Raw genomic sequence first — 25315 nt, forward strand, 5'->3', positions numbered from 1 at the left:
GAAATTGCGGTTGAAAAACCTCTGCGCAAATACAATATAACATAAAAAATTGCAATGACTGCCATTTTATTCTCTAGGGCCACTGCTTTAAAAACTATAATGTTTAAGGGGTATATAATTTTCCAGCAAAAAAATACTGATTGTTACGTAAACAAAAAGTGCCAGAAGAAGCCTGGTCTGGAAGTGGATATTTATATGCCCCTACTGTAATGCAAACTCATTCAATTCTCACAATGTAATGTTCAACAAACAAAAAAAAAAAAAGATAACTCAAAAATATATTGTCCTTCATGCTGGAAATGAAGTGCAAATAAATGTCCAACTATCACCCAGTGTATCGATGTTCTTTAATTACTCTGCATTAAACTAAATGCCAAAATAGTTGACTACATTTTCTGTGAAATCAGTGCCTCTGCTCCACCATTAATCACACAGTGAAAACTCCCTCCAATGCTCGGAGTTCTGCTTGTAATTGGAGACTTAGATAAGTTCCTTTAACAAATGGCGGCCGTTTCTCTTGACCAGCAAGTGGTTCTGGACATATTTTAGCTTCTACATTGCTAATGCTGCATCAAGTTGTTAGAAATGACAAAACTGATTTCTCTCTTGCAGAAGGTGGAGAGTTTGTTTGGATCGGACTGAACGACTTGAAGACGCAGCTGTTTTTTGAGTGGAGTGATGGCACCCCCGTACATCATACAGTGTGGCAGAGAGGAGAACCTTCTCACCTCACTAACAAACAAGAGGACTGCGTGGCTTTAAACACCAAGGTATGTCATAATCTGGGCATTATGAATATATATTGCATTTTCTATAGCACCAACCATTTACATTATATATATAGATAGATAGATAGATAGATAGATAGATAGATAGATAGATAGATAGATAGATAGATAGATAGATAGATAGATAGATAGATAGATAGATGATAGATAGATAGATGATAGATAGATAGATGTCTATATATATATTATACATTCACATCAGTCCCTGCAATCTAAGATTCCTAACTTACATTCATACATGCTAGGGCCAATTTAGAAAGGAGACAATTAACCCACCAGTATGTCTTTGGATTGTGGGAGGAAACTGGAGTACCCAGAGGAATCCCACACAGGCACAGAGAGAAAATGCCAACTCCGTGCTGTTAGTGTTGAATCTGCAATTTGAACTAGTAAACCCAGCGCTGCGAGGCAGCAGTTCCTACCACTATACCACTATGCTGTTATAATCTCTTAAAAGCGTTTGTTAACCCCCCCCCCCCCCCAAAAAAAAGATACTGTTCCTATAAAGCATGTTATTCAGGACAGTGCTTGTACTGTGTAATTTGGCCCCCTGTATCACCTGCAATACCTGGCTGATCCTGCCAGTTTCTACCCTCCCCCTGTATGCTGACCATGATATATCAGGGCTTCTGAGCCCTGACACTGTTGTCAGTGTATGTGCCTCCGTCAGCCGCAGCCTGCTCTATATCGCTCCTTTTTCCTCTCCTCCATCCTCTCCCCTCTCTGCCTGTCAGATTCGTGTCCACATCGCCCCCTCCCATCCTTCTGTTCAAATTAATGTTCTCTTTGTAATACAATCTGTGGCCCCCTGTGACTGTGCTGTATAAAAATAATGCTCTATATACCTTGTTTACAGAGCGCTGATCTGCGCTCATTGACCCCCCGCCTATCTCCTCTCTCGACCTGACAGATGCAGCGGGAGGAGCCACCTCTGTCCTCCTCCCCTCCTGACTGACGTAAGCGGGGGATCCCCAGACCCGCCCGCTATATCTGTCGGGCTAAGAGAGTAGATAGGCGGCAGAACAATGAGCGCAGATTATCATTCTGTAAACAAGTTATATACAGTATTATTTTTATAAAGCACAGTTACAGGGGGACATTACAGTGAAAAACTGAGAGAAAAATGTAAAGTTACGTTGTTGAGTTAACAACCCCTTTAACTACCTAATGACCGGCCCATGTAGCTTTACTGCTACATGGCGGCCGCTCTGTGCAGAATCACAGATATATATGTAATTTTGCATTTCCATGTAGGGGGTGCGTGCAAACCCCCCCTACACACAGCACATGACGATCACCAGGTCCCAGCCATGGATTGACTGCTGGCATAGGCGTGCCTTGCCACACCCTAATCGCTACGTGCCAATGCTGCATCTGTCCTCCGCTGGCTCTAACACTGGGAACCGAGCGATCAAACACTGCTGATCCCTCAGCACTCAGAGCTCCATGAGCAGAGAGCTGGCCGGCTCCCTGCTTAGTTCCCCTCCCCCCCCCCCCCCCCAAACTCACTGGAGTGCTGAGATGTAAAAGTGGCCGGATCAGGCTTTCAGGTGCTTGCTGATAGGCTGAGCCAGGTTCCAGTCTAGGCATGTGGCAGATCCTGACCATATAGGCGCAATCTTTCCTGAGCCTGGACCGGCTCTCTTCGATGTCAACAGACAGCAAACAGGTCGCAGGAGTGCAGAATGAGCTTTGGCTGTACCTTCTCCCTTCAGACAAATCAACATACTTATGCTGGTTGTCCATCTTTCTGACCATGTAACTCCCATATTTAGGATACATTTCTGTCATTAGGAACACATACTTTTTCTTTTTGAAATAATTTTTTTCATTTCTGTTTAGGAAGGTAATTTGGCAGATAAGATGTGTGAGAAGAAGTTCCCTTATCTTTGCAAGAGGAAACCTTTGCCAAACGATCACGAGCTAAGGCCGCTTATTGAGCCAGGCTGCATTAAGGTACTGCAATGCATTGTACTTTAAGATATTGGTGCTATTAGAATGCTGGTCAGCAATGAAATGATGAATGCAGAAATTGGAGGGGGGTTATTGATCCTGCAACCAGTGGCATGAGTGATCACCGGATCAGAAGGTAGACCTGGTGGCATAAATAGACATTGCAAAGGGCATAAGATCATTCCATAAAATGTATCAAACAGTTTCTTAAAGATCCTGATTGCTTGTTCACACCACAATTTTAGCCTTTTGGAGGTGTATAAAGTGCATAAGTAGTGTTTTCGCAGTCCAGTACATTTTTCTTTTTCTTTTTTTGACATTTGAAAAATCCTTATTTTCATTAGGATAATGTGCATTCCAGTGCAGTTACACACGTTTTAATGCATTCCAGACAATAAAAATGCAGTGTGTTCCACTTTTGTTGAAAGAACTGGAACTGACCACACTGGTGTGATCTAGGGCCATTGAAATACATGGCAAAGACTGTGCATGCAGCCTGGATGCAGCCTAAAAACACACAAACACACTGGAAAGCATCTGGTGATGGGGTCAGCTCACACCATGAAAAAATGCATGCACTACTTTCAAAATGGACAGCAACTGGATCGCATGGTGCTACTATACCATGCAATTTGGTGGAGGCATACGCAGTGTGTTTGTGACCTGCGTTTGGGATGTCGCTAAATTAACAACCGCTACTGCAGATTGCAAGTGTGGTGCGTTTCTGGTGTGAACTGACCTTGAACCAGGCTATGTGAAGAAAACGGAGGAAGAAGGGACTGCAAAGTAAACTAGAATAAAATAAAGAATTCCTAGGGCTAAACAGACAGGATTGTACAATGCAGAAACCTTGTAGTCACAATTTTGAGTGGGGGAATTAGAAACAAACACAAAAAAGAGTAACAAAAGTGTTTAAAATAAATTATAATAAAACAATCAGGACAATAAGGCTAGGTTCACACTGCTGCAATTTGGTTTCCGTCCCTCGTTCGCACTGAATGCAACTTTGGAATCGCACTACTTCAGCGCTAATTCAAAGCAGCTGGTCAGTGACATTTTATGTCCGGCTTGCTGACATCTGTGCAATTTCATGCACAGATGTCAATGCAAGTTGCACATGAAATCGCCCAAAAATAGTGCAGGAACCAAAAATAGTGCAGGAACCAAAAATAGTGCAGGGACCTTCTTCGAATTGTTGCAATTTGCAGTTGCACCAATTTGAACGGATCTATAGGCACAAATAGGGTGTGCCTATGGCACACCCTATCTGTCTTGTGATTTTGAACTATCAATGGCAAGTCGCACTGGTGTGAACGGGGCTCAGTGCAATTATATAATGCTACTTGGATGCAACTTTAATAAGGTTTGTATATTCTATAGGGCCAAAATCATGTTGGATTCACACCAAAGTAGTACAGGAACCTTTTCCAAAATCATTCAGTGCTGAGTTGCATTGATGTGAACAGACACCTTTGAAAACAATATGATTTCCCTTGTAATAAGATTCTTTGCGACTAAAAATGCATCAGAAATCACAATAGTGTGAACCAGTCCTTAGATATATATACCAATAATTTTACCACAATGGAGCAAAGTCATGTAGAAAGCGTTTCCAATTTTCATCCAAACCCTGATGAAGGGGGACTGTTTTGCCCCTGAAACGCATTGGCTACCCCTTGTCTTTCTGTCATCTTAATTTTACCAACAATAAATGGTGATGGACTCTTACAGACCGGAATCAAGCATGTAATACAGAAGCTCTGACTTATACACACGGTCGGAGATTCCGACGGAATGTGTCCTATCAGACCGTTTTGGCGGATATTCCGACTGTGTGTGGTCTACATCGGACTGTTTCCATCGGAGTATCCGACGGACCAAGTTTTCCAACTTGTTGGTAAAATTTTCTGACACAATGCTCCGATCAGACATACTCCGGTCATGTGTAGAGAATTCCGATCGGACAAAGTGCCACGCATGCTCAGATCAAATTCCTACACCAAAGCTATTGGCTACTAGCAAGAACGTAGTCCCGTCGTAACGAAATAACGTAATCACGTCGGATTTTCCGACAACTTTGTCCGACCGTGTGTATGCAACAGTTTGGGACAAAATCCGACGGATTTGGTTGTCGGAATCTCCGACCGTGTGTGTACAAGGGCTTAGACATCATTGGCTACATGCCTGTTGCAGGTCAATAACTTACTACTGTGTTTCTTCAAAAATAAGACCGGGTCTTTTATTAATTTCTTCTACAAAAAAACGCACTAGGGCTTATTTCCAGGAGATGTCTTATCTATGTCCCCTGTTTTCTCTCCCCCTCTCTGCTCAGGAGTCATCATTATGACATATTTAATCGCAAAAATAAACAAAAATATGTAATCCATTTTGTAAAAAGATTAAATAATGTCCAGCGTGTGCCCTTTTGTAACCCTACAAAAATATTATATAATGTCCAGTGTGTCTCCTTTTGCAACTTTATAAAAAATATTATATAATGTGAAATTTGTCTCCTTTCGTGGCTTTATTGTTGAAAATTCCTTATTTACAGTGCCGTTGGGTGCTCACTTGATCTTGAGCCCTTCTTCCCGGCTCTGAGCACTGCCGAAAGAAGGGCCGAGATGCCTGCTGATGTCAGCCCCGCTCCGAGCACTGCCGAGGGAGGGACTGCTGACATCAGCTGGGAGGAGAGGATCTCCAGCGAGTCACATGAGCACCCAGCGGCACTGTAAATAAGGCATTTTTGTCAATACGTTTATGAAAGATACAGTGGACATTACATAATCTTTTTACAAAATGGATTATATATTTTTACATGGACTTTACTAGGGCTTATTTACGGGGTAAGGCTTATATTGCAGCCCTCCCTGAAAATCAGCCTAGGTCTTGTTTTCGAGGTAGGGCTTATTTTCGGGGGAAACACGCTATGTAGTGAGGCTGGGATCAAGATAACAATTATGTAGCCTCTATCATTAAGATATTGCATTTCCTATATTTGGGTCTTCATAGGCTCGCTTCAAGTTATTCTGAAGTTGAAGTGCATGTTAGGGCACAATTTTAAAAAGAAAACATATCCAGTACGTGTCTGCAATACATGCATCATTTCTCATGTTTTATTTTAAAATTCTGCAAAAATACCAGTTGATCTGTGTGAAATCCAATGTGCTCCCTATTTAAAAATGACAAAAGGGTGCCTTTTCTGCTGTGAAGTCAACTCTTAAGCCACGTTATCAGCCCTGCATGCTTAACTAAAGAAACCTCCCCCATCCTTCTCCACATGCATGCTCTGCTTTATTTCTAAGCAAATCGGTTCTGCTGCCTTGATTCCCAGAGCCTGTCCACATTTTGTTTGTAGGTGAAGGGCTCTTGTGAGACGTAGTTCTGGGGGATCTGCCTACATCAATAGGAACTGAGCTTCTGACTTTGACAAGCTTGGTGATGTTTTCATAGGGCATAATAAAAGCTATATTGTGCTACTGGAACAAGATTGCCCCTTAAATCCAAGTTGTCTGAATTTAATTTGTCTTGAATGAAAAGTAGAGAAGCCTTATTTAAAGGGTAAACAGCTAAATTGTTAATTTTGCTGTAGTGGAATATTTTTAGCCCATTCTATTTTTCGCTAAACATATTGTACGAATATATAGATATCTTCTGCAGATAAATACTGAATTGTTTAATAATTGTATTCTCACGTTTGCAGGGATGGAAAAGACATGGCTTTTACTGCTACTTCATAGGGGAAACAGCATCCACATTTACAGAAGCCAACTCCACTTGCAATACCAATGCAGCTTATTTGATGACTGTTGAAGACAGGTATTTAAAAAACAAAAGTGCATATAGCACTTAATCCTGTTCTGATTGGTGGCCCCATTGCTGAATACATTTTGCCTAATAAAGCTCCACCCCATTCTGAAGCCCAATTAATGGGTGTTCCTATGGGGGGAAGATACAGCCAACACTGAGCTCCCCTCCTGCTCTTTTTGTAAGCGGATTGGTTTTTTATTCCTTTGAAGGTACAATCAGGCCTGCTTGTTCATTCATATGAGTAAAAGTTCATTAAACACTGCAGGGCTGTGTAATATATCTGCTAGGGCTGTGCATGTTTACAAGTAGCTGTGCTGTTTGACCTTTTCCTATTGTAAATGAAAAGCCAGCACTGCTTGCTCATTTATAATAGTAAAATATCAGTGAGATATCTGCAGCTGCTTGTTAACCTACATAGCCCCGGCAGATGGATCACACAGTGCCACAGTGCTAAGTGATCTTTTTTTATGAATGGACGACCAGTGATGTCGGGCCAGTGCCATGCATGACACAAGCCTGCAAAGCTGCCTGTTCATTCATAATAGTGACAGATCACTTAGTGCTGTGGTTCTGTGTGATCCATCTGTGGTACTGTGTATTTTTTTACAAGCAGCCATAAATAGATCACACACCACAGGCTGTGCAATCTTTTGTAAATGTCAGCGCTGGTCTCCAGAGCGCCCCTGCTGCCAGAGATCACTACTATCAATCACAAATCTGTCTCCTTTCTAGCAGCATGGTCACATAGCTGAGGGGGGGGGGGGGGGGGGGGCAAACTTTCAAACTATGCTGCTTTGTAATAGCATGCACTTGGCTCGCTAAGGGATTAAATAACCATTTTGAGACTTTTTCTGTAAAGTGGAACTAAACCCATTGATTTAACAGATTAAAAAAATAGTTACACACCCGACACGTTTCGGGAATATAACTGGCACATTGCTTGTGCTCTCAACCAAACTGTCAAAACATCAAATGGCTGGTGTCAAAACTGATGACATGTGCAGCATCATGGCAGCTGAAGATCAAACAGAGGCCAAGGTGGCAGCTTCCATGGCTGAAAACGATAGGAGGGTTTAGTTCATTTTAACCACTTCAGCACCGGAAGATTTACCCCCTTAATGACCAGGGCATTTCTTGCGATACGGCACTGCAACGCTTTAAGAGACAATTGCACGGTCGTGCGACGCTGTACAAAAACAAAACTTACATCTTTTTTCCCACATATACAGCTTTCTTTTGGTGGTATTTGATCACCTCTGCAGTTTTTATTTTTCGCACTATAAACAAAAAAAGGACAGAGAATTTAGAAAAAAAAAACTATATTTTTTACTTTTTGCTATAAAAAATATCCCCGATTTAAAAAAAAACAAAAACACATTTCTTCATCAGTTTAGGCCAATATGTATTCTTCTACATATTTTTGTTTTAAAAAAATCACAATAAGCGTATATTCATTGGTTTGTGCAAAAGTTATAGCGTCTACAAAATAGAGGATATATTTATGGCATTTTTATTATACATTTTTTTTTACTAGTAATGGCCATGACCAATGATTTTTAGCGGGACTGCGACATTGCGGCGGACAGATTGGACACTTTTGACACTTTTTTGGGACCAGTCACACTTATACAGTGATCAGCAAAATGTGTTCCGTGGGAGGTGTTTCAAACTGTGGGGGGAGTGGACTGAATGGGAGTACAGAGAGATTGCTGTTCCTGATCACTCCCCTGACAGAACAGGGATCTGTTTGTTTACATTGACAGATCCCCGTTCTGGCTTTGTGTGGAGTGATCACGTGTGGCCGGTGGACATCTCAGCTGCCGGCCATGCACATCAGCTCCCCCGCCATGCAGCAGGCACGCCTGCTATAGCTGTTAAAGGGACCGACGTACAGCTATGGCGATTCGCGGGATCAAGCCGACTGGTTGGCAAGCGGTTAAAGTGATACTAAAGCCTCGTTTTTTTTTTCTTTAACACTAACAAGCATGTTATATTTACCAACTCTGTGCAATGGTTTTGCACAGAGCAAGCTGGATCCTCCTATTCAGTATCCCTATTCGGTAACCTGGCCCCTCCCTCCTGTTTCTATGGGGGCACCTAAGCTGAGTTGCATCTCTGTGTATCCATTCAGACACAGCTGCGGTTCGGCCCCACCTCATCTGTCTCCTGATTGGCTAACTGACTTTTATTTACAGCAGCGGGATCCAATGAGACTGCTGCTGTATTTCAGCCAATCTGGATGGTTGAGGCACTGGTGTACATCGCTTTATGTAGAGATGGGCTCAGGCAAGTATTAGGGGGGCTGCTGCACACAGAAGCTTTTTTATCTTAATGCATAGAATGCATTAAGATAAAAAAAAAAACCTTCTGGCTTTACAACCACTTAAAAACATTTCAGGTTCATTCAGGGAGTGCTGATACAGATCCTAATGGAAGTACTGACTGTGGCTTTAAAGGGACCCTGTCACAAAAACTGAACTGCTCACTGCTGAACTGTACGAGTTACCTGCAGAAGAAGAGTGTAAATACGTCTCGTGCTTCCCATGCTACCGAACATCGCTCCCGCCAACCTCTACATCACTTCTGTGCTCTGTAGTGATGTGGAGGTCTACAGAATAAACCTAAGAGTACTGTGGGCAACCCAGGAGATTGACACTTTGGGGGGGGGGGGGGCAATTCCTCTACAATGGAGGGGTGTTCTGCAGCGTGAGCAGGAGGAGAGGTATTTACTTTTCTTTTTTGCAGGCAATTCTTTTTGAGCAGTTTAGACTTTGTGAAAGGATCACTATAAATAAACTATTGTAAGCCATCAGCAAGCTTCAAACAGTGCTACATTTCTTGGATGAAGACCATTATCTTCTGCTGCATGGCACATCTCACGTGTGGATATGGTGATGGAGATCTGCAGTTGAACAGATGTCTTCCAGTAGACACTCTATAAACCTGACTTTATGTTTGGGAAGCATGTCCTGCTACAGGTCATACATTTCCGAATGCCATAAGATGAACCATTTTCCAGGACGTGTTCAAATTCTTGACCTTAGAGCCTCCGTTACATTCTGCAAACCTCAGCTAGTACAGATTTACAACAAAGTCTTATCAGTTATGTCAGAACTGCTGAATTGCATCTGCCTTGTCCAAGCTTCCTGGAGACAACTGCCCTACCGAAAGACAAGCCGATAAGAAGAATAACAGGTTATCAGGAAATTTCAGGGAAACTTTGGAGTCATTGACTCAGTAGGAAATGGATAGAAAGGAAGCATGAAGATAATAGAAATCTGTTAGGCTTCAGCCTTGAGTTTCATACAGCGTAGATATAAAATTTTCATAGAAATCACTTAGGGCCATATCACACTTTTTCTTTGGGGTAGGGTGAGGTAACTCGCACGTTAACATGCACAGTGCCACAATACTTGTTAACACTCACTATGTATGTTAGCACCAGGGGCGGACTGACAACTCATGGGGCCCCCGGGCAATAGGAGATTATGGGGCCCCCTAGGCAATCAGACATTATGGGGCCACACAGTATACACAAACATACACACACAGTATACAATCACACAGTATACACAGACATGTTTCTATTGGCTGAGAAGGTACTGAAGAGGTGGGGTAGCTATAATCTCTGGATTTTTAGACCAAAAGGATGTCGGTAAGGAACATTTCAGAGACAGATGTAAAAAAAAAACATAGATTTTTACATACTTTCCATGGTTTTACTGAGGCTGGCAACCTTGATGGGGCCCCCTAGTGGCACGGGGCCCTCGGGCAGTGCCACTAGTTTAAATAAACTAACCTTGCTTTTTAAAGATCATTTTACATACACCTGAGAACAAGTGACCATCCAACGTTCCCTCGTAATAATGTAAATAGTGATGGCCGAACGGTTCGCCCGGCGGTCGTTTCGCGGCGAATTTCCGACATTCGCGGTCCGCACGTTCGAACGCCTTTTTCCGTCGTTCGCCGCGGCGGACTTACGTGTTTAATGTATACAAGAACTTTAACCTTTGGTGACACGTTTATCATGTGATACAGGACAGCCAATTGAGACATGACAGCACATGGACACTTGTACATTCCCCCTAACCTATAAATACACCCGATCCGGTGGCCATTTTACATTCTTTCTTCTGTTACGATAGGGACAGGTTCCTGTGTGGAGTAGGGAGAGATAAACCACTAGCTATTTGGTACACAAAAGTTCTTTTCAGGACTGGTATAGGTGTTAGGTGTTGATAGGTTTGCTGTGCTGCTGATTCTTGCAGCAGCCTGAGTGTCTTTTGTTAGTTTAGAGAAAGGGAAAGGACGGTGTATGCTACAGGGACAGCCAGATTAGTCTTTCATCATCATCATCATCATCATCATCATTAGCTGTTACTATCAAGGTCCACAAAAGAGCTGTTCCAGTAACCACTAATCGTTCTCTTTTTTTGCCAATTTGTATAGGGACAGGAAGGAAGCAGTGTTGTCAGGCAGTGAGGGTAATTTTAAAGACTTGCTGTTATTATTAGTTCCACAAAGGTTCTTTTCAGGACTGGTATCAGTGGTACAGTAATAGGCTTGTACATGTATAATATTCTTTCTTCCAAATATAGAAAGGATATTATACTTGACTGCTGCCCTTCTGCTGCAGTCTGCTAAACATTCACAACTCACTTGTTCCACAAAAGTTCTTATAAGGACTGGTAACTTGGTATAGGGTGCTACGGTACATAGGCTTGAGTGCGGTACAGTCTGCTGTTCTGTAAGGACCGCTATCGGTCCACAATAGATAGGGTTGACGTGCACCACTGCTGACCGCTGCCCTATACTGCAGCAGTCCTTCAGCGGTATAGGGACTGACGTACAGTCTGCTAATCACTAACACACAACCTGCTTGTTCCACAAAAGTTCTTATAAGGACTGGTAACTTGGTATAGGGTGCTACGGTACATAGGCTTGAGTGCGGTACAGTCTGCTGTTCTGTAAGGACCGCTATCGGTCCACAATAGATAGGGTTGACGTGCACCACTGCTGACCGCTGCCCTATACTGCAGCAGTCCTTCAGCGGTATAGGGACTGACGTACAGTCTGCTAAACACTAATACACAACCTGCTTGTTCCACAAAAGTTCTTATAAGGACTGGTAACTTGGTATAGGGTGCTACGGTACATAGGCTTGAGTGCGGTACAGTCTGCTGTTCTGTAAGGACCGCTATCGGTCCACAATAGATAGGGTTGACGTGCACCACTGCTGACCGCTGCCCTATACTGCAGCAGTCCTTCAGCGGTATAGGGACTGACGTACAGTCTGCTAAACACTAATACACAACCTGCTTGGTCCACAAAAGTTCTTATAAGGACTGGTAACTTGGTATAGGGTGCTACGGTACATAGGCTTGAGTGCGGTACAGTCTGCTGTTCTGTAAGGACCGCTATCGGTCCACAATAGATAGGGTTGACGTGCACCACTGCTGACCGCTCACCTATACTGCAGCAGTCCTTCAGCGGTATAGGGACTGACGTACAGTCTGCTAATCACTAACACACAACCTGCTTGTTCCACAAAAGTTCTTATAAGGACTGGTAACTTGGTATAGGGTGCTACGGTACATAGGCTTGAGTGCGGTACAGTCTGCTGTTCTGTAAGGACCGCTATCGGTCCACAATAGATAGGGTTGACGTGCACCACTGCTGACCGCTGCCCTATACTGCAGCAGTCCTTCAGCGGTATAGGGACTGACGTACAGTCTGCTAATCACTAACACACAACCTGCTTGTTCCACAAAAGTTCTTATAAGGACTGGTAACTTGGTATAGGGTGCTACGGTACATAGGCTTGAGTGCGGTACAGTCTGCTGTTCTGTAAGGACCGCTATCGGTCCACAATAGATAGGGTTGACGTGCACCACTGCTGACCGCTGCCCTATACTGCAGCAGTCCTTCAGCGGTATAGGGACTGACGTACAGTCTGCTAAACACTAATACACAACCTGCTTGGTCCACAAAAGTTCTTATAAGGACTGGTAACTTGGTATAGGGTGCTACGGTACATAGGCTTGAGTGCGGTACAGTCTGCTGTTCTGTAAGGACCGCTATCGGTCCACAATAGATAGGGTTGACGTGCACCACTGCTGACCGCTGCCCTATACTGCAGCAGTCCTTCAGCGGTATAGGGACTGACGTACAGTCTGCTAAACACTAATACACAACCTGCTTGGTCCACAAAAGTTCTTATAAGGACTGGTAACTTGGTATAGGGTGCTACGGTACATAGGCTTGAGTGCGGTACAGTCTGCTGTTCTGTAAGGACCGCTATCGGTCCACAATAGATAGGGTTGACGTGCACCACTGCTGACCGCTCACCTATACTGCAGCAGTCCTTCAGCGGTATAGGGACTGACGTACAGTCTGCTAATCACTAACACACAACCTGCTTGTTCCACAAAAGTTCTTATAAGGACTGGTAACTTGGTATAGGGTGCTACGGTACATAGGCTTGAGTGCGGTACAGTCTGCTGTTCTGTAAGGACCGCTATCGGTCCACAATAGATAGGGTTGACGTGCACCACTGCTGACCGCTGCCCTATACTGCAGCAGTCCTTCAGCGGTATAGGGACTGACGTACAGTCTGCTAAACACTAATACACAACCTGCTTGGTCCACAAAAGTTCTTATAAGGACTGGTAACTTGGTATAGGGTGCTACGGTACATAGGCTTGAGTGCGATACAGTCTGCTGTTCTGTAAGGACCGCTATCGGTCCACAATAGATAGGGTTGACGTGCACCACTGCTGACCGCTGCCCTATACTGCAGCAGTCCTTCAGCGGTATAGGGACTGACGTACAGTCTGCTAAACACTAATACACAACCTGCTTGGTCCACAAAAGTTCTTATAAGGACTGGTAACTTGGTATAGGGTGCTACGGTACATAGGCTTGAGTGCGGTACAGTCTGCTGTTCTGTAAGGACCGCTATCGGTCCACAATAGATAGGGTTGACGTGCACCACTGCTGACCGCTGCCCTATACTGCAGCAGTCCTTCAGCGGTATAGGGACTGACGTACAGTCTGCTAAACACTAATACACAACCTGCTTGGTCCACAAAAGTTCTTATAAGGACTGGTAACTTGGTATAGGGTGCTACGGTACATAGGCTTGAGTGCGGTACAGTCTGCTGTTCTGTAAGGACCGCTATAGGTCCACAATAGATAGGGTTGACGTGCACCACTGCTGACCGCTCACCTATACTGCAGCAGTCCTTCAGCGGTATAGGGACTAAGAGTTTTGTCACAGGGTCATTTAAAAAATGACATGCAGAGGAAGAGGCAGGCCCTTCCGCAGGGGTGGTAGGGGTAGGGCAGGAGCAACAGGCTTGAGCCAAAGTGGGAAGTTGCAGAAGGTGCGTTCAATTACTTTAAAGGATGCACCAGACTTGGTTGAGTGGCTCGCTCAGCCTTACTCTTCTGCACCCTCCTCATCCTCTCGATCTGCACCCTCTTCTTCACTCTCTGCTATGTGCACCCCCAAAGACACTACCACCAACAACACGACCACCACCACCACCACCACATACCTTCCGCTTGAGTCACTGGAATTATTTTCCGATCCATATCAAGAGGACATTTCTGATGCGCAGCCACTCTTGGTATTGGATCAGGAAGAGGAGGTAGCAACAAGCGCTACTCAGCAGTCTGACGCCAGTACCCAGATCAGCCCAAGGAGGAGGTTGGTCCCCGGTGTTGCTGCCTACTCTACTTATAGCGGTGGGGAAGGTGACGTTGATGATGACGTGTCTAGTGATGTCACGTGGGTGCCCACAAGAGAGGAAGAGGAGGGGAGTTCAGAGGGAGATATGGACCAGCAGATAGGGAGGAGAAGCAGCAATGACTTACATTGCACAGCAGGGACAAAGCAGACTGCAAATGTATCAGGAGCGAGTCATCGACCATGTACGGTCACATCTGGCGCTCCCAGGACACCGGCACATGGCTCCGCAGTGTGGGCTTTTTTTAACGTGTCCGCTGCTGACAATAGCGTTGCCATCTGCAATCTTTGCAGTCAACGCGTTAGTCGCGGTAAGCCCAATACTCACCTAGGGACGACCGCCTTAAGAAGGCACATGAGCAGCCATCACCGAGCCCAGTGGGAGCAACGGAACACACAAAGCCACACTGCAGGCTCTCACCGTCCAGCCTCGTCTTCTACTTCTCCTTCTCCTCTCTCCTCACAATTGTCCTCCACTCCACCTTCCATCACGCCAAGCTCACATTTTTCTGCAAAAAGGCAGGCTTCCGTGGGCCTAATGTTTGAGCGTAAAAAAATGATGACGCCGGATAACCCTCTTGCCCAACGGTTGGCGGCTGGCTTGTCAGAACTCATAGCCCGCCAACTACTGCCATATAAACTGGTGGACTCGGAGGCCTTTCGCAAATTTGTGGCCATTGGAACACCACAATGGAAGGTCCCAGGAAGGAAGTATTTCTCAGAGAAGGGCATCCCAGAGCTATATGGCCATGTTCAGCGGCAAGTGAATGTATCTCTGGCACACAGTGTCGGTGCCAAGATACATCTGACCACAGACACGTGGTCTAGCAAACACGGGCAGGGAAGGTATATCAGTTTTACTGCCCACTGGGTGAACCTTCTGACGGCCGTCAAGCATGTAACCCGTGGCACCCGTGTAGATTTGGTTTTACCGCCACGGATTGCATGCAGGCCTGACTCTTCTTCTCCTCCTCCTACTCCATCCTCCTCCCTCTCCTCCTCAGCTGCCTCCTCCTTTTCCGCTGCTAGCGTCTCTTCCACTGCACCGCCCAAGCTCCCCAGAACCTATTCCACATGCCAGGTGAGACGTTGCCATGCCGTGCTGCGTCTGTTGTGCCTGGAAGCAAAGAGCCACACTGGCCCGGCACTCCTTTCAGCTTTGCGTTCACAGGCAGATGAGTGGCTAACACCGCTCAATTTGACAGTTGGTAAAGTGGTGTGTGACAACGGTGCCAATCTGCTTAGCGCATTGAAACAGGGCAAAATCACGCACGTGCCGTGCATGGCACACGTCTTAAACTTGGTCGTGCAGCGATTCCTTGTCAAATACCCTGGGGTCCAGGACATCTTGCGGCAGGCAAGGAAAATCTCGGCCCATTTCAGAAGATCTTACACGGCCATGGCTCGCCTTGCTGACATTCAGCGGCGACACCATCTGCCGGTCAGACGTCTTATTTGCGATTGCCCGACGCGATGGAACTCAACCTTCTATATGCTTGATAGGCTGCTCCAGCAGAAACGTGCAGTTAACGTCTACCTGTATGAACTCTGCGAAAGAAACGGTTCTGGGGAGCTGGGTTTTTTTTCACCGCGCCAGTGGCTGCTCATGCGCGACACATGCAGACTTCTGCGGCCATTTGAGGAGATCACCAAACTGGTCAGTCGCAGCCATGGCGCCATCAGTGACATGGTACCTTATGCCTTCTTTCTGGAGCGTGCATTGCGTCGTGTCATTGATCAGGCTGTGGAGGAGCAGGAGCGGGAAGATGAGGAAGTCGCAATGCTGGATGAATTCCCAGGGGGGGCTACTCTATCTGAGACAAGTCAACAACAGGAGTCTGATGAGGAGTCAGAGGAGGATGGTGCCGGGGCGGATGAGCAGGAGCAAGAAGAGCATGCTTTAAACCTTTCTGGGATCCCTGTTGTGCGAGGATGGGGAGAGGAGAATGAAGAGGACGACATTATCCTGGATGATGAGCAGGAGCCAGGCCACCACACCGCTTCCACTTTAGTGCAAATGGGGGCCTTCATGCTCCAGTGTTTTAATAGGGACCCCCGTATAAAAAGCATGAGGGTCAAGGACCAGTACTGGGTGGCAACGTACTTAGACCCCCGGTACAAACACAAAATGGCGGAAATGTTACCGCCGTCGCAGAGGGCTGTCAGAATGCAGCACTTCCAGGCCTTGCTTCGAGAAATGCTGCATTCTGCTTTTGCGTGCGCTGGCAGAGGAGCAATTCCCACTCCCAGAGAAGGATTTGCGGGTACCAATCCAACAGCGCCTGCAAGAAGAGGCCGGTTTGAAGATGTGTTGGTGACTTCGGATATGAGGTCATTCTTTCAGCCGACCCATCGACAGGTGTCATCCGGATCCAGCATCAGGGAACGCCTAGACCGTCAGGTGTCCGACTACATTGGGTTAACGGCCGATGTGGACGCTCTGAGGAGTGATGAACCCCTAGACTACTGGGTGGGCAGGCTTGACCTCTGGCCAGAGCTTGCCCAATTTGCAATCGAACTGTTGGCTTGCCCCTCATCCAGTGTCCTGTCCGAAAGGACGTTCAGCGCAGCAGGGGGGATTGTGACCGATAAGCGTACTCGCCTAGCTCACCACAGTGTTAACTACCTCACATTTCTAAAAATGAATGAGGCATGGATCTCGGAGGAATTCAACACATGTGATCAGTAGACCATGTATATGTCTATAAACAATTTTTGGAATCAAGCACACAGACCTTCTTAATTCATTTGGCTCACTTCCCTGACCCAAAAAAGCACACCGTACTATATGCCCCTACCCTCCTCTTTGAAGAGGTTGAGCGGTGTCATATTTCTACTGGGGCTGCTTATTATGAGGGGTTCCCACCATCCCTGTGCTGTGCTGACTTCCTCCTGGGTGTTCTTATTATGAGGGGCTCCCACCATCCCTGTGCTGTGCTGACTTCCTCCTGGGGGTTCTTATTATGAGGGGATCACACCATCCCTGTGCTGTGCTGACTTCCTCCTGGGGCTGCTTACGGTGCTGCTGTCAGCGCTGTATGTCACGGAGCTGCTGTCAGCGCTGTATGTCACGGAGCTGCTGTCAGCGCTGTATGTCACGGAGCTGCTGTCAGCGCTGTATGTCACGGAGCTGCTGTCAGCGCTGTATGTCACGGAGCTGCTGTCAGCGCTGTATGTCACGGAGCTGCTGTCAGCGCTGTATGTCACGGAGCTGCTGTCAGCGCTGTATGTCACGGAGCTGCTGTCAGCGCTGTATGTCACGGAGCTGCTGTCAGCGCTGTATGTCACGGAGCTGCTGTCAGCGCTGTATGTCACGGTGCTGCTGTCAGCGCTGTATGTCACGGAGCTGCTGTCAGCGCTGTATGTCACGGAGCTGCTGTCAGTGCTGTATGTCACGGAGCTGCTGTCAGCGCTGTATGTCACGGAGCTGCTGTCAGCGCTGTATGTCACGGAGCTGCTGTCAGCGCTGTATGTCACGGTGCTGCTGTCAGCGCTGTATGTCACGGAGCTGCTGTCAGCGCTGTATGTCACGGAGCTGCTGTCAGCGCTGTATGTCACGGAGCTGCTGTCAGCGCTGTATGTCACGGAGCTGCTGTCAGCGCTGTATGTCACGGAGCTGCTGTCAGCGCTGTATGTCACGGTGCTGATGTCAGTGCTCTGTATTACGGTGCTGCTGTCAGTGCTCTGTATCTCCTGCACCCTCTTGTTTGCCTACCCTGGTCCCTGACCTTCCCTCTCCTCCATTGCCTTCATTAGCTCCATAGTCCTGAATTGTCAGAACAATTTCCCAAATAAAAAAAAAATGCTTGTAGTTATCGATCCCAAATTCACCTCATACATGTATTATGCTATTGTCCAGGTGGTGGGACTACGTGCTACCCCCTAATAATTACCCCGTGGCCGCAAATTCGACCTAAAGGTTTGCGAAATTCGCCTCCCATTGAAGTCAATGGAGCCCGCGGCGAACGGTCGTTTTCGCGAACGTTTGTGTCCGTTCGCGTTTCGCGTTCGCGAAACGTCCCGTCGGAAGTTCGTCCATCACTAAATGTAAAATCTTCCTAACAATATGCATTTTCAGTTATTGACTATGCTGATCCAGAAATATATATTGCTCTATGAAGAACTGAGGTCATGGTTTGTAACATGTCCTTTGCTTGAAGATGCTGCTGGTGATGAAACACTTTGTGATGACCCAAAAGCAGCAGAAAAAGTGTTTCTGGAATGAAAACTTTGTAGCATTTGAAAAATAATATTTTTTCTCATATTTGCAAATGACAGCTTTGCTCTCAGCAGAAATTGTATGGTGGAAATGTAGATCAACTGATCTAATGTACCGAATAATGAGACCAACTCTAGATGTTGGTTTCATTATTTTACTGAGAGGAGGAAAAGAAAAGATAATTTACTGACCAGACTATAGGGAAACATTATGCTGTGATGGTGGAGAACATTAATAGGAATCATTTAAGGTTATAAAGATTTGTAAAATTTACCCACTTACATGCCAGTTAAGGCCAGAGAGGACAAAACTATCATCTACTGCAGGCTTTCTCAACCTTTTAACCTAGAGGAACCCCAAAAATAATTGTCATGTCTTGAGGAACCCTTCCTAAAACCAAATCATCAGGGCTCAATACGAACAATGCTCCTTACATTGGTGGTCAATAAGAAGAATGTCCCCCTTAAAGTGGTGCTCAGAATGCCACCCTTTAAGACAGCTAAAAAGATATTTTGTGTCATGCTGCTGGCTTTGCTAAGTGGTGCTGAACCTTGAACTCTGTAGGCATCATCAAAGGTGGTTCATCAACCACAGCTCAAGGAATCCCTAGCAACCTCTGGAGGAACCCCGGGGTTCCACGGAACCCTGGCTGAGAATGGCTGATCTACTGTATCCCAACAATCACCCAACTATAGAAGATATAAGATGGAGCCCACAAGCAAACTAAACTGGAGCCTTTCCCCTGCAGTGCCGCCTAGTGGCAGATATGCATATTTCCCTTTTATGGGAACTGCATTGCAAAGTACAGTTTACTTGTCTTCAGTTGAGAGAACTTGTAATAATTTAAAACTTTACATAAAGTCTAACAAAGCTTTCATTAAGGTCTTTATGTTATATAGTTTGAATACCATATTATAGATACACTATTTTGTCAAAAGTATTAGGACACCTGCCTTTACACGCACATGAAATTTAATGGCATCCCAGTCTTAGTCTGTAGGGTTAAATATTGGGTTAGCCCTCCTGCACTGTAAGGCACATACACTCCCTTTGCAGCTTAACAGCTTCGGCTCTTCAGGGAAGACTGTCCAAGGTTTAGGAGTGTGTCTATGGGAATGTTTGACCATTCTTCCAGAAGCGCATTTGTACATTAAAACCTTCAGACTAAGACCGGGATGCCATTTAAGTTCATGGGCGAGTAAAGGTGTAAAGTACACTATACATTTGACAATATAGTGTATATTAGTTATCATTGTAAAAAAACATATTCCTTCTTTTGTTTTTATGTTTTTTATTGAAAAAAAAAAAGAAACAAAAACTTGTTTCATTAAAAAAGAAAATTTAAAGCCTTTCCATCTCTAGTTGCAGTGCATCACATGTACAGTAATGCACTAGCGTGCCCTGTGTAACAGTTTTATTATATGTAGAGTTTGGCTTTAATTTGTTGGCCAGGTTCATCTAAATCTGCTAGTACATCTAAAACTACCCTCTCCCCAGATTGACAATGATGTTGGCCAAAAAGTGGTTCCATTTCTCTTCCATGCAGAGTGGAGATACCCTAAGATAGAAAGTGTGGTACTGGCTGAATCACCAGATGAAAATAAAGGAAAACAATAAAAAACAAAAACAAATGCAGTAACCACATTTTTATTTTTGTTTTTGGGTGTAATAGTGCTTTCATTTTTAGGCAGCCTGACTGCATCCCACTAATAAAACCTTAAGGTTTAATTGGCTTTTTAGGAAAGGAATGTTGATAATCATCCAACATTATTTTGTCTTTTTGGCATTTGCAGATTTGAACAGGCTTATCTAACAAGTCTGATTGGGCTTAGACCAGAGAAATATTTCTGGACAGGACTCACCGACATGGAAGAAAGGGGGACTTTTAAATGGATCAATAACGAGAGGGTTTTGTACACTCACTGGAATGCAGACATGCCTGGTAAGTCACTCAGTTCTGCTGTTATCTGGGTCAATAGTAATTTTATAACATGGATGATCAACATGAGGGCGGAGCCCATATGAACTGCATTGGGGGCTTTCTTTAACCCCTTGATGCCTAAGCTTTTTTTTTTTTACATGTGTTGTTTACAAGTTAAAAATCTGTATCTTTTGCTAGATAATTACTTAGAACTTCCAAACATTATATATATTTTTTAGCAGAAGCCCAAGAGAATAAAATGGTGGTCATTGCAATATTTTAAATCACACTGAATTTGGGCAGTGGTCTTTCAAATGCAATTTGTTTGGAAAAAATAAACTTTCATAAATTTAATAAAAAAAAAAAAAAAAAAATCCCTCCTTTGCACTTAAAAGCATTAAAAATTTCAAGTTTGGTTGCTTTTATTACTGACATTTTTTTTACAGTCTGGCGCCTTTAAGGCTCCAGTTAAAAAGGTTGTAAACCCCCCCCCCCCCCCAAAAAAAAAACAAAACTGTAAGGCAAAGGCATAATAAGCTGGTATGCATCACATACTAGCTCATTCTAAAATACTTACCTTAGGACTAAGCTGTCCAGTGGTGCCCGCCCATCACTGACACAGCTAACATCTTTCCCAGTGTATCTTTTGGGTTTGCAGGGATTGGCTTGAGCAGCGACAACATCCGTCACATGCATGGTGGAAGTCGCTGGTCACAGCATGGGCCCTGAAGAAACGGCACGGGTGGCCGTTCCTTCAGAGCACATGCGCCGATGACGTAAAATGGTGCAAGTTTAGGAGATATTTACAGTATCTATAGGTAAGCCTTATTATAGGCTTACCTATAGGTACATACAAATTTGGGGAGTTTACTTACTCTTTAACCAGAAGTGATGTCATGACATGGCTTTCAAGTTACTAGATCCGAGACCCAATTAAAGCCGATTCCGGTGAGACGGGAGAGCCCGGGCGAGCCACGGAAGGCGGAAGGAGGGGGAGGTTCCCTCCCGCTGCTTGTAATAATTGCCTTGTGGCTGATTAGCCCCGAATTGGTTGTTATTACAAGAAAGCCGACCGTCTGCTCTAAAAAACGGTACTGGGGTGATGCCTACAGCTGCAAGCATCACCCCAGTACAACCTCTTGAAGCAGGAGGTCACATATTTGCATTATGTTGGCGTCAAGGGGTTAAACAGACCCTGTAAACACCTTACAAAAATTGCAGGTAAGAACTAAGAAAAAATAAGTATTTTAAATGACTACTTGCAGTATTTTTGCTTTCTATAAATTATATTTTTATTCATTATCAATGTGTCAGTAAACTTGCTTGAAAAAACTAGTCAACTCCCTAGCAACAGATGCAAAAAGAATAAAATATTCTAAGCCCCTGTACACACGGTCGGAGATTTCGACAACCAAATCCGTCGGATTTTGCCTGTCGGATCTTGTCCGAAACTTTTGCATATACACGGTCGGACTAAGTTGTCAAAAAATCCGATCATTCAGAACGTGATGACGTAATTTCGTTATGATGGGACTACGTTCAGGCTAGTAGCCAATAGCTTTGATGTAGGAATTTGATCTGAGCATGCGTGACACTTGGTCCGATCAAAATTCTCTACACGTGACCGGAGTATGTCCGATCGAACCAGTTGGTCGGAAAATATTTCCAACAAGTTGGAAAATTGGGTCCAATGGATATTCCGACGGAATCAGTCCGATGCATACCACACACAGTCGGATTATCCGACAACACGGTCCGATAGGACACATTCCGACGGATTCTCCGACCGTGTGTACAGGGGCTAAAAGAGGAAAAGCACAATATATGTTTATGATACAAAGTTCTTTTTTCCATAAACATTTTTATTAAACAAATGACAAAGTTCTTAAGAAAACGAAATAGCTCCCAGTTTGGGAAGAGGTTTGGGTTCACTGCCACCATGGGTTTGAGGCAAAGACTGCAGCTTCAAGATTTGCAGGGATTTGGTTTTTAAACCACCAAATTATAGCCAGCAAGCTTAGGCTGGCCATAGATGATTCATAACTCCATTTCCTCATCCATACACTCAATGTGGATGGGGGGATCCTCCCAACTGAGCTATTGTATTATAATCCCCCTGATGTCACAATATATTGATCAGCGCCACCAGCTATAGCAGGCAGCACTGATCAAGAAGGGAAAGTCTGACAGGATGGTTTTACAGAATTTGATCGGTAGATCAACTTTTGTGCAACTTCCCTGCTCATACATGGATCGAAATTCAGCCAGTCCCTGCTGGTCCAAGTATGGCCGGCTTTAGAGAGCGCTTTTAGATAAGCCAGCCCCCTCAATATAAACAGGGAATACAATGCAGCCATACTTTCAGTGTACTTTTTTTGTTCTAGTAGTAAAGCTTCATCCTGTGCAGTTTATCCCTAGTAAATTTTGGCCTAGCCTAGCTGAGTGATAGACCTAAAGCAAGTATTAAAGAATAGGAATTCTGACCTCAGTTGCAATGTGGAGTTGCACAAGTCCACCTACTGTATAACTAAAGTTCCCCAAGAGCACTCATTTTCCTTCCACTCCCATGCTGCTTTGCTCAGCAGCTAGGAGCAAGAAAAGGAAGTCCTGTGTAGACTTGATGTGGCCAGAGCCTACACAGGGCTGAGGACTGCTTAGGCCAATCGCCAAGCACTTGCAATGCATGGAGAAGAACAAGTCATATGCTTGCAATTCCCTGAAATACTGGGTACTTATCCGTCAGTTGGACGGATTGTGTGAGATCAAAGCAGATGTGAGCATAAGAAAATATTTCACTTTGTACTACATGGACAAAGCACATGATTGCTTTAAGATGCATTAACGTTCCAAAATAAAATTGTATTGACATGAATTTTTAATAAAACTTTGAAGGAAGAAAACAAGGTTGTGTGGTCATGAGAACTGGAAACAGAGGTGGATTATGGGATGTTATCAAATGCGACGAGAAGGCCAAGTTTGTCTGTAAGAAGTGGGCAGAAGGAGTGACACCACCGCCAATCCCAACAACAACACCAGAGCCAAAGTGCCCAGCTGAATGGAAGACAAGCTCCACTTTAAGCTCTTGTTACAAAGTAAGTAGGGCGATTACTATCAATTTTACATTAGTGGGATGCATATTTTTGGCGAATGCTAAAAGACAATCAGATGGTAAATTTCATTCTCCAACCTGCGTTACCTCCAACCTGAGGCTTTTAGGAACTATAGGTTGAGTGTGTGTTACAGTTGTGCTCAAAAGTTTATATACCCTTGGAGAATTGGTAATACACAGGATCTATCATTTTTAACCACTTGCCAACCACCCAAAGTACATTTACTGTGGGTAGGTGGCATGTACAAGGAAACCGCAACACTGCCGGACACAGCGGAATGCAGATACCGGTGCTCGGGATCGGTAATCATGTGACCACAATGTGATCATATGATCACAATGTCAACAAAGATGTTATGAATCAATATGATTCATAACAACCTTGCTTCCTATACTGGTGAGCTATGATTGGCCCACAGCTAACACATGGTACCTGGGCCAATCACAGCACCCCGTACCATATGACACAGTAGTACAATGTCACTATGTTACAGTATCTCACAAAAGTGAGTACACCCCTCACATTTTTGTAAATATGTTATTATATCTTTTCATGTGAAAACACTGAAGAAATGACACTTTGCTACAATGTAAAGTAGTGAGTGTACAGCTTGAATAACAGTGTAAATTTGCTGTCTCCTCAAAATAACTCAACACACAGCCATTAATGTCTAAACCGCTGGTAACAAAAGTGAGTACACCTCTAAAAGAAAATGTCCAAATTGGGCCCAATTAGCCATTCCCCCCCCCCCCCGGTGTCATGTGACTCTTTAGTGTTACAAGGTCTCAGGTGTAAAAGGGGAGCAGGTGTGAAACATTTTGTGTTATCGTTCTCACTCTCTCATACTGGTCACTGGAAGTTCAACATGGCACCTCATGGCAAAGAACTCTCTGAGGATCTGAAAAAAAAGAATTGTTGCTTTACATAAAGGTGGCCTGGGCTAATAGAAGATTGCCAAGACCCTGAAACTGAGCTGCAGCATGGTGGCCAAGATTATGCAGCGGTATAACAGGACAGGTTCTACCCAGAACAGACCTCGCCATGGTCGACCAAAGAAGTTGAATGCACGTGCTCAGCGCCATATCCAGAGGTTGTCTTTGGGAAATAGACATATGAGTGCTGTCAGCATTGCTGCAGAGGTTGAAGGGGTGAGGGGGTCAGCCTGTCAGTGCTCAGACCATACGCCACACACTGAATCAAATTAGTCTGCATGGCTGTCATCCCAGAAGGAAGCCTCTTCTAAAGATGATGCACAAGAAAGCCTGCAAACAGTTTGCTGAAGACAAGCAGACTATAGACATGGATTACTGGAACCATGTCCTGTGGTCTGATGAGACTAAGATAAACTTATTTGGTTCAGATGGTGTCAAGCGTGTGTGGCAGCAACCAGGTGAGGAGTACAAAGAAAAATGTGTCTTGCCTAAAGTCAAGCATGGTGGTGGGAGGGTCATGGTCTGGGGCTGCATGATTGCGGCACTGGGGAGATACAGTTCATTGCGGGAACCACGAATGCCAACATGTACTGTGACATTCTGAAGCAGAGCATGATCTCCTCCTTTCGGAGACTGGGCTGCAGGGCAGTATTCCAACTCCAAGACGACCACTGCCTTGCTAAAGAAGCTGAGGGTAAAGGTGATGGACTGGCCAAGCATGTCTCCAGACCTAAACTCTATTGAGCATCTGTGGGGCATCCTCAAACGGAAGGTGGAGGAGCGCAAGGTCTCTAACATCCACCAGCTCCATTATGTCATCATGGAGCAGTGGAAG

The 25315-nt window shown here is 44.8% G+C and overlaps 1 protein-coding gene across 1 annotated transcript in view; it reads left to right on the forward strand.

Annotated features, from left to right (window-relative positions):
- Positions 1-25315, forward strand: part of MRC1 (mannose receptor C-type 1) — a 178554-nt gene that overhangs the window by 54194 nt on the left and 99045 nt on the right. Inside the window, exons 8-12 of the mRNA XM_077490910.1 lie at positions 613-770; positions 2631-2744; positions 6442-6557; positions 20311-20459; positions 23331-23530. Of these exons, the coding sequence (XP_077347036.1) occupies positions 613-770; positions 2631-2744; positions 6442-6557; positions 20311-20459; positions 23331-23530 (737 nt within the window). The remainder of the gene's footprint in view (positions 1-612; positions 771-2630; positions 2745-6441; positions 6558-20310; positions 20460-23330; positions 23531-25315) is intronic.

Source organism: Lithobates pipiens, unplaced genomic scaffold (assembly GCF_037356315.1).
Source record: "Lithobates pipiens isolate NorthernLeopardFrog02 unplaced genomic scaffold, aLitPip1_a1.2 Scaffold_19, whole genome shotgun sequence".
Classification (NCBI taxonomy): domain Eukaryota; kingdom Metazoa; phylum Chordata; class Amphibia; order Anura; family Ranidae; genus Lithobates; species Lithobates pipiens.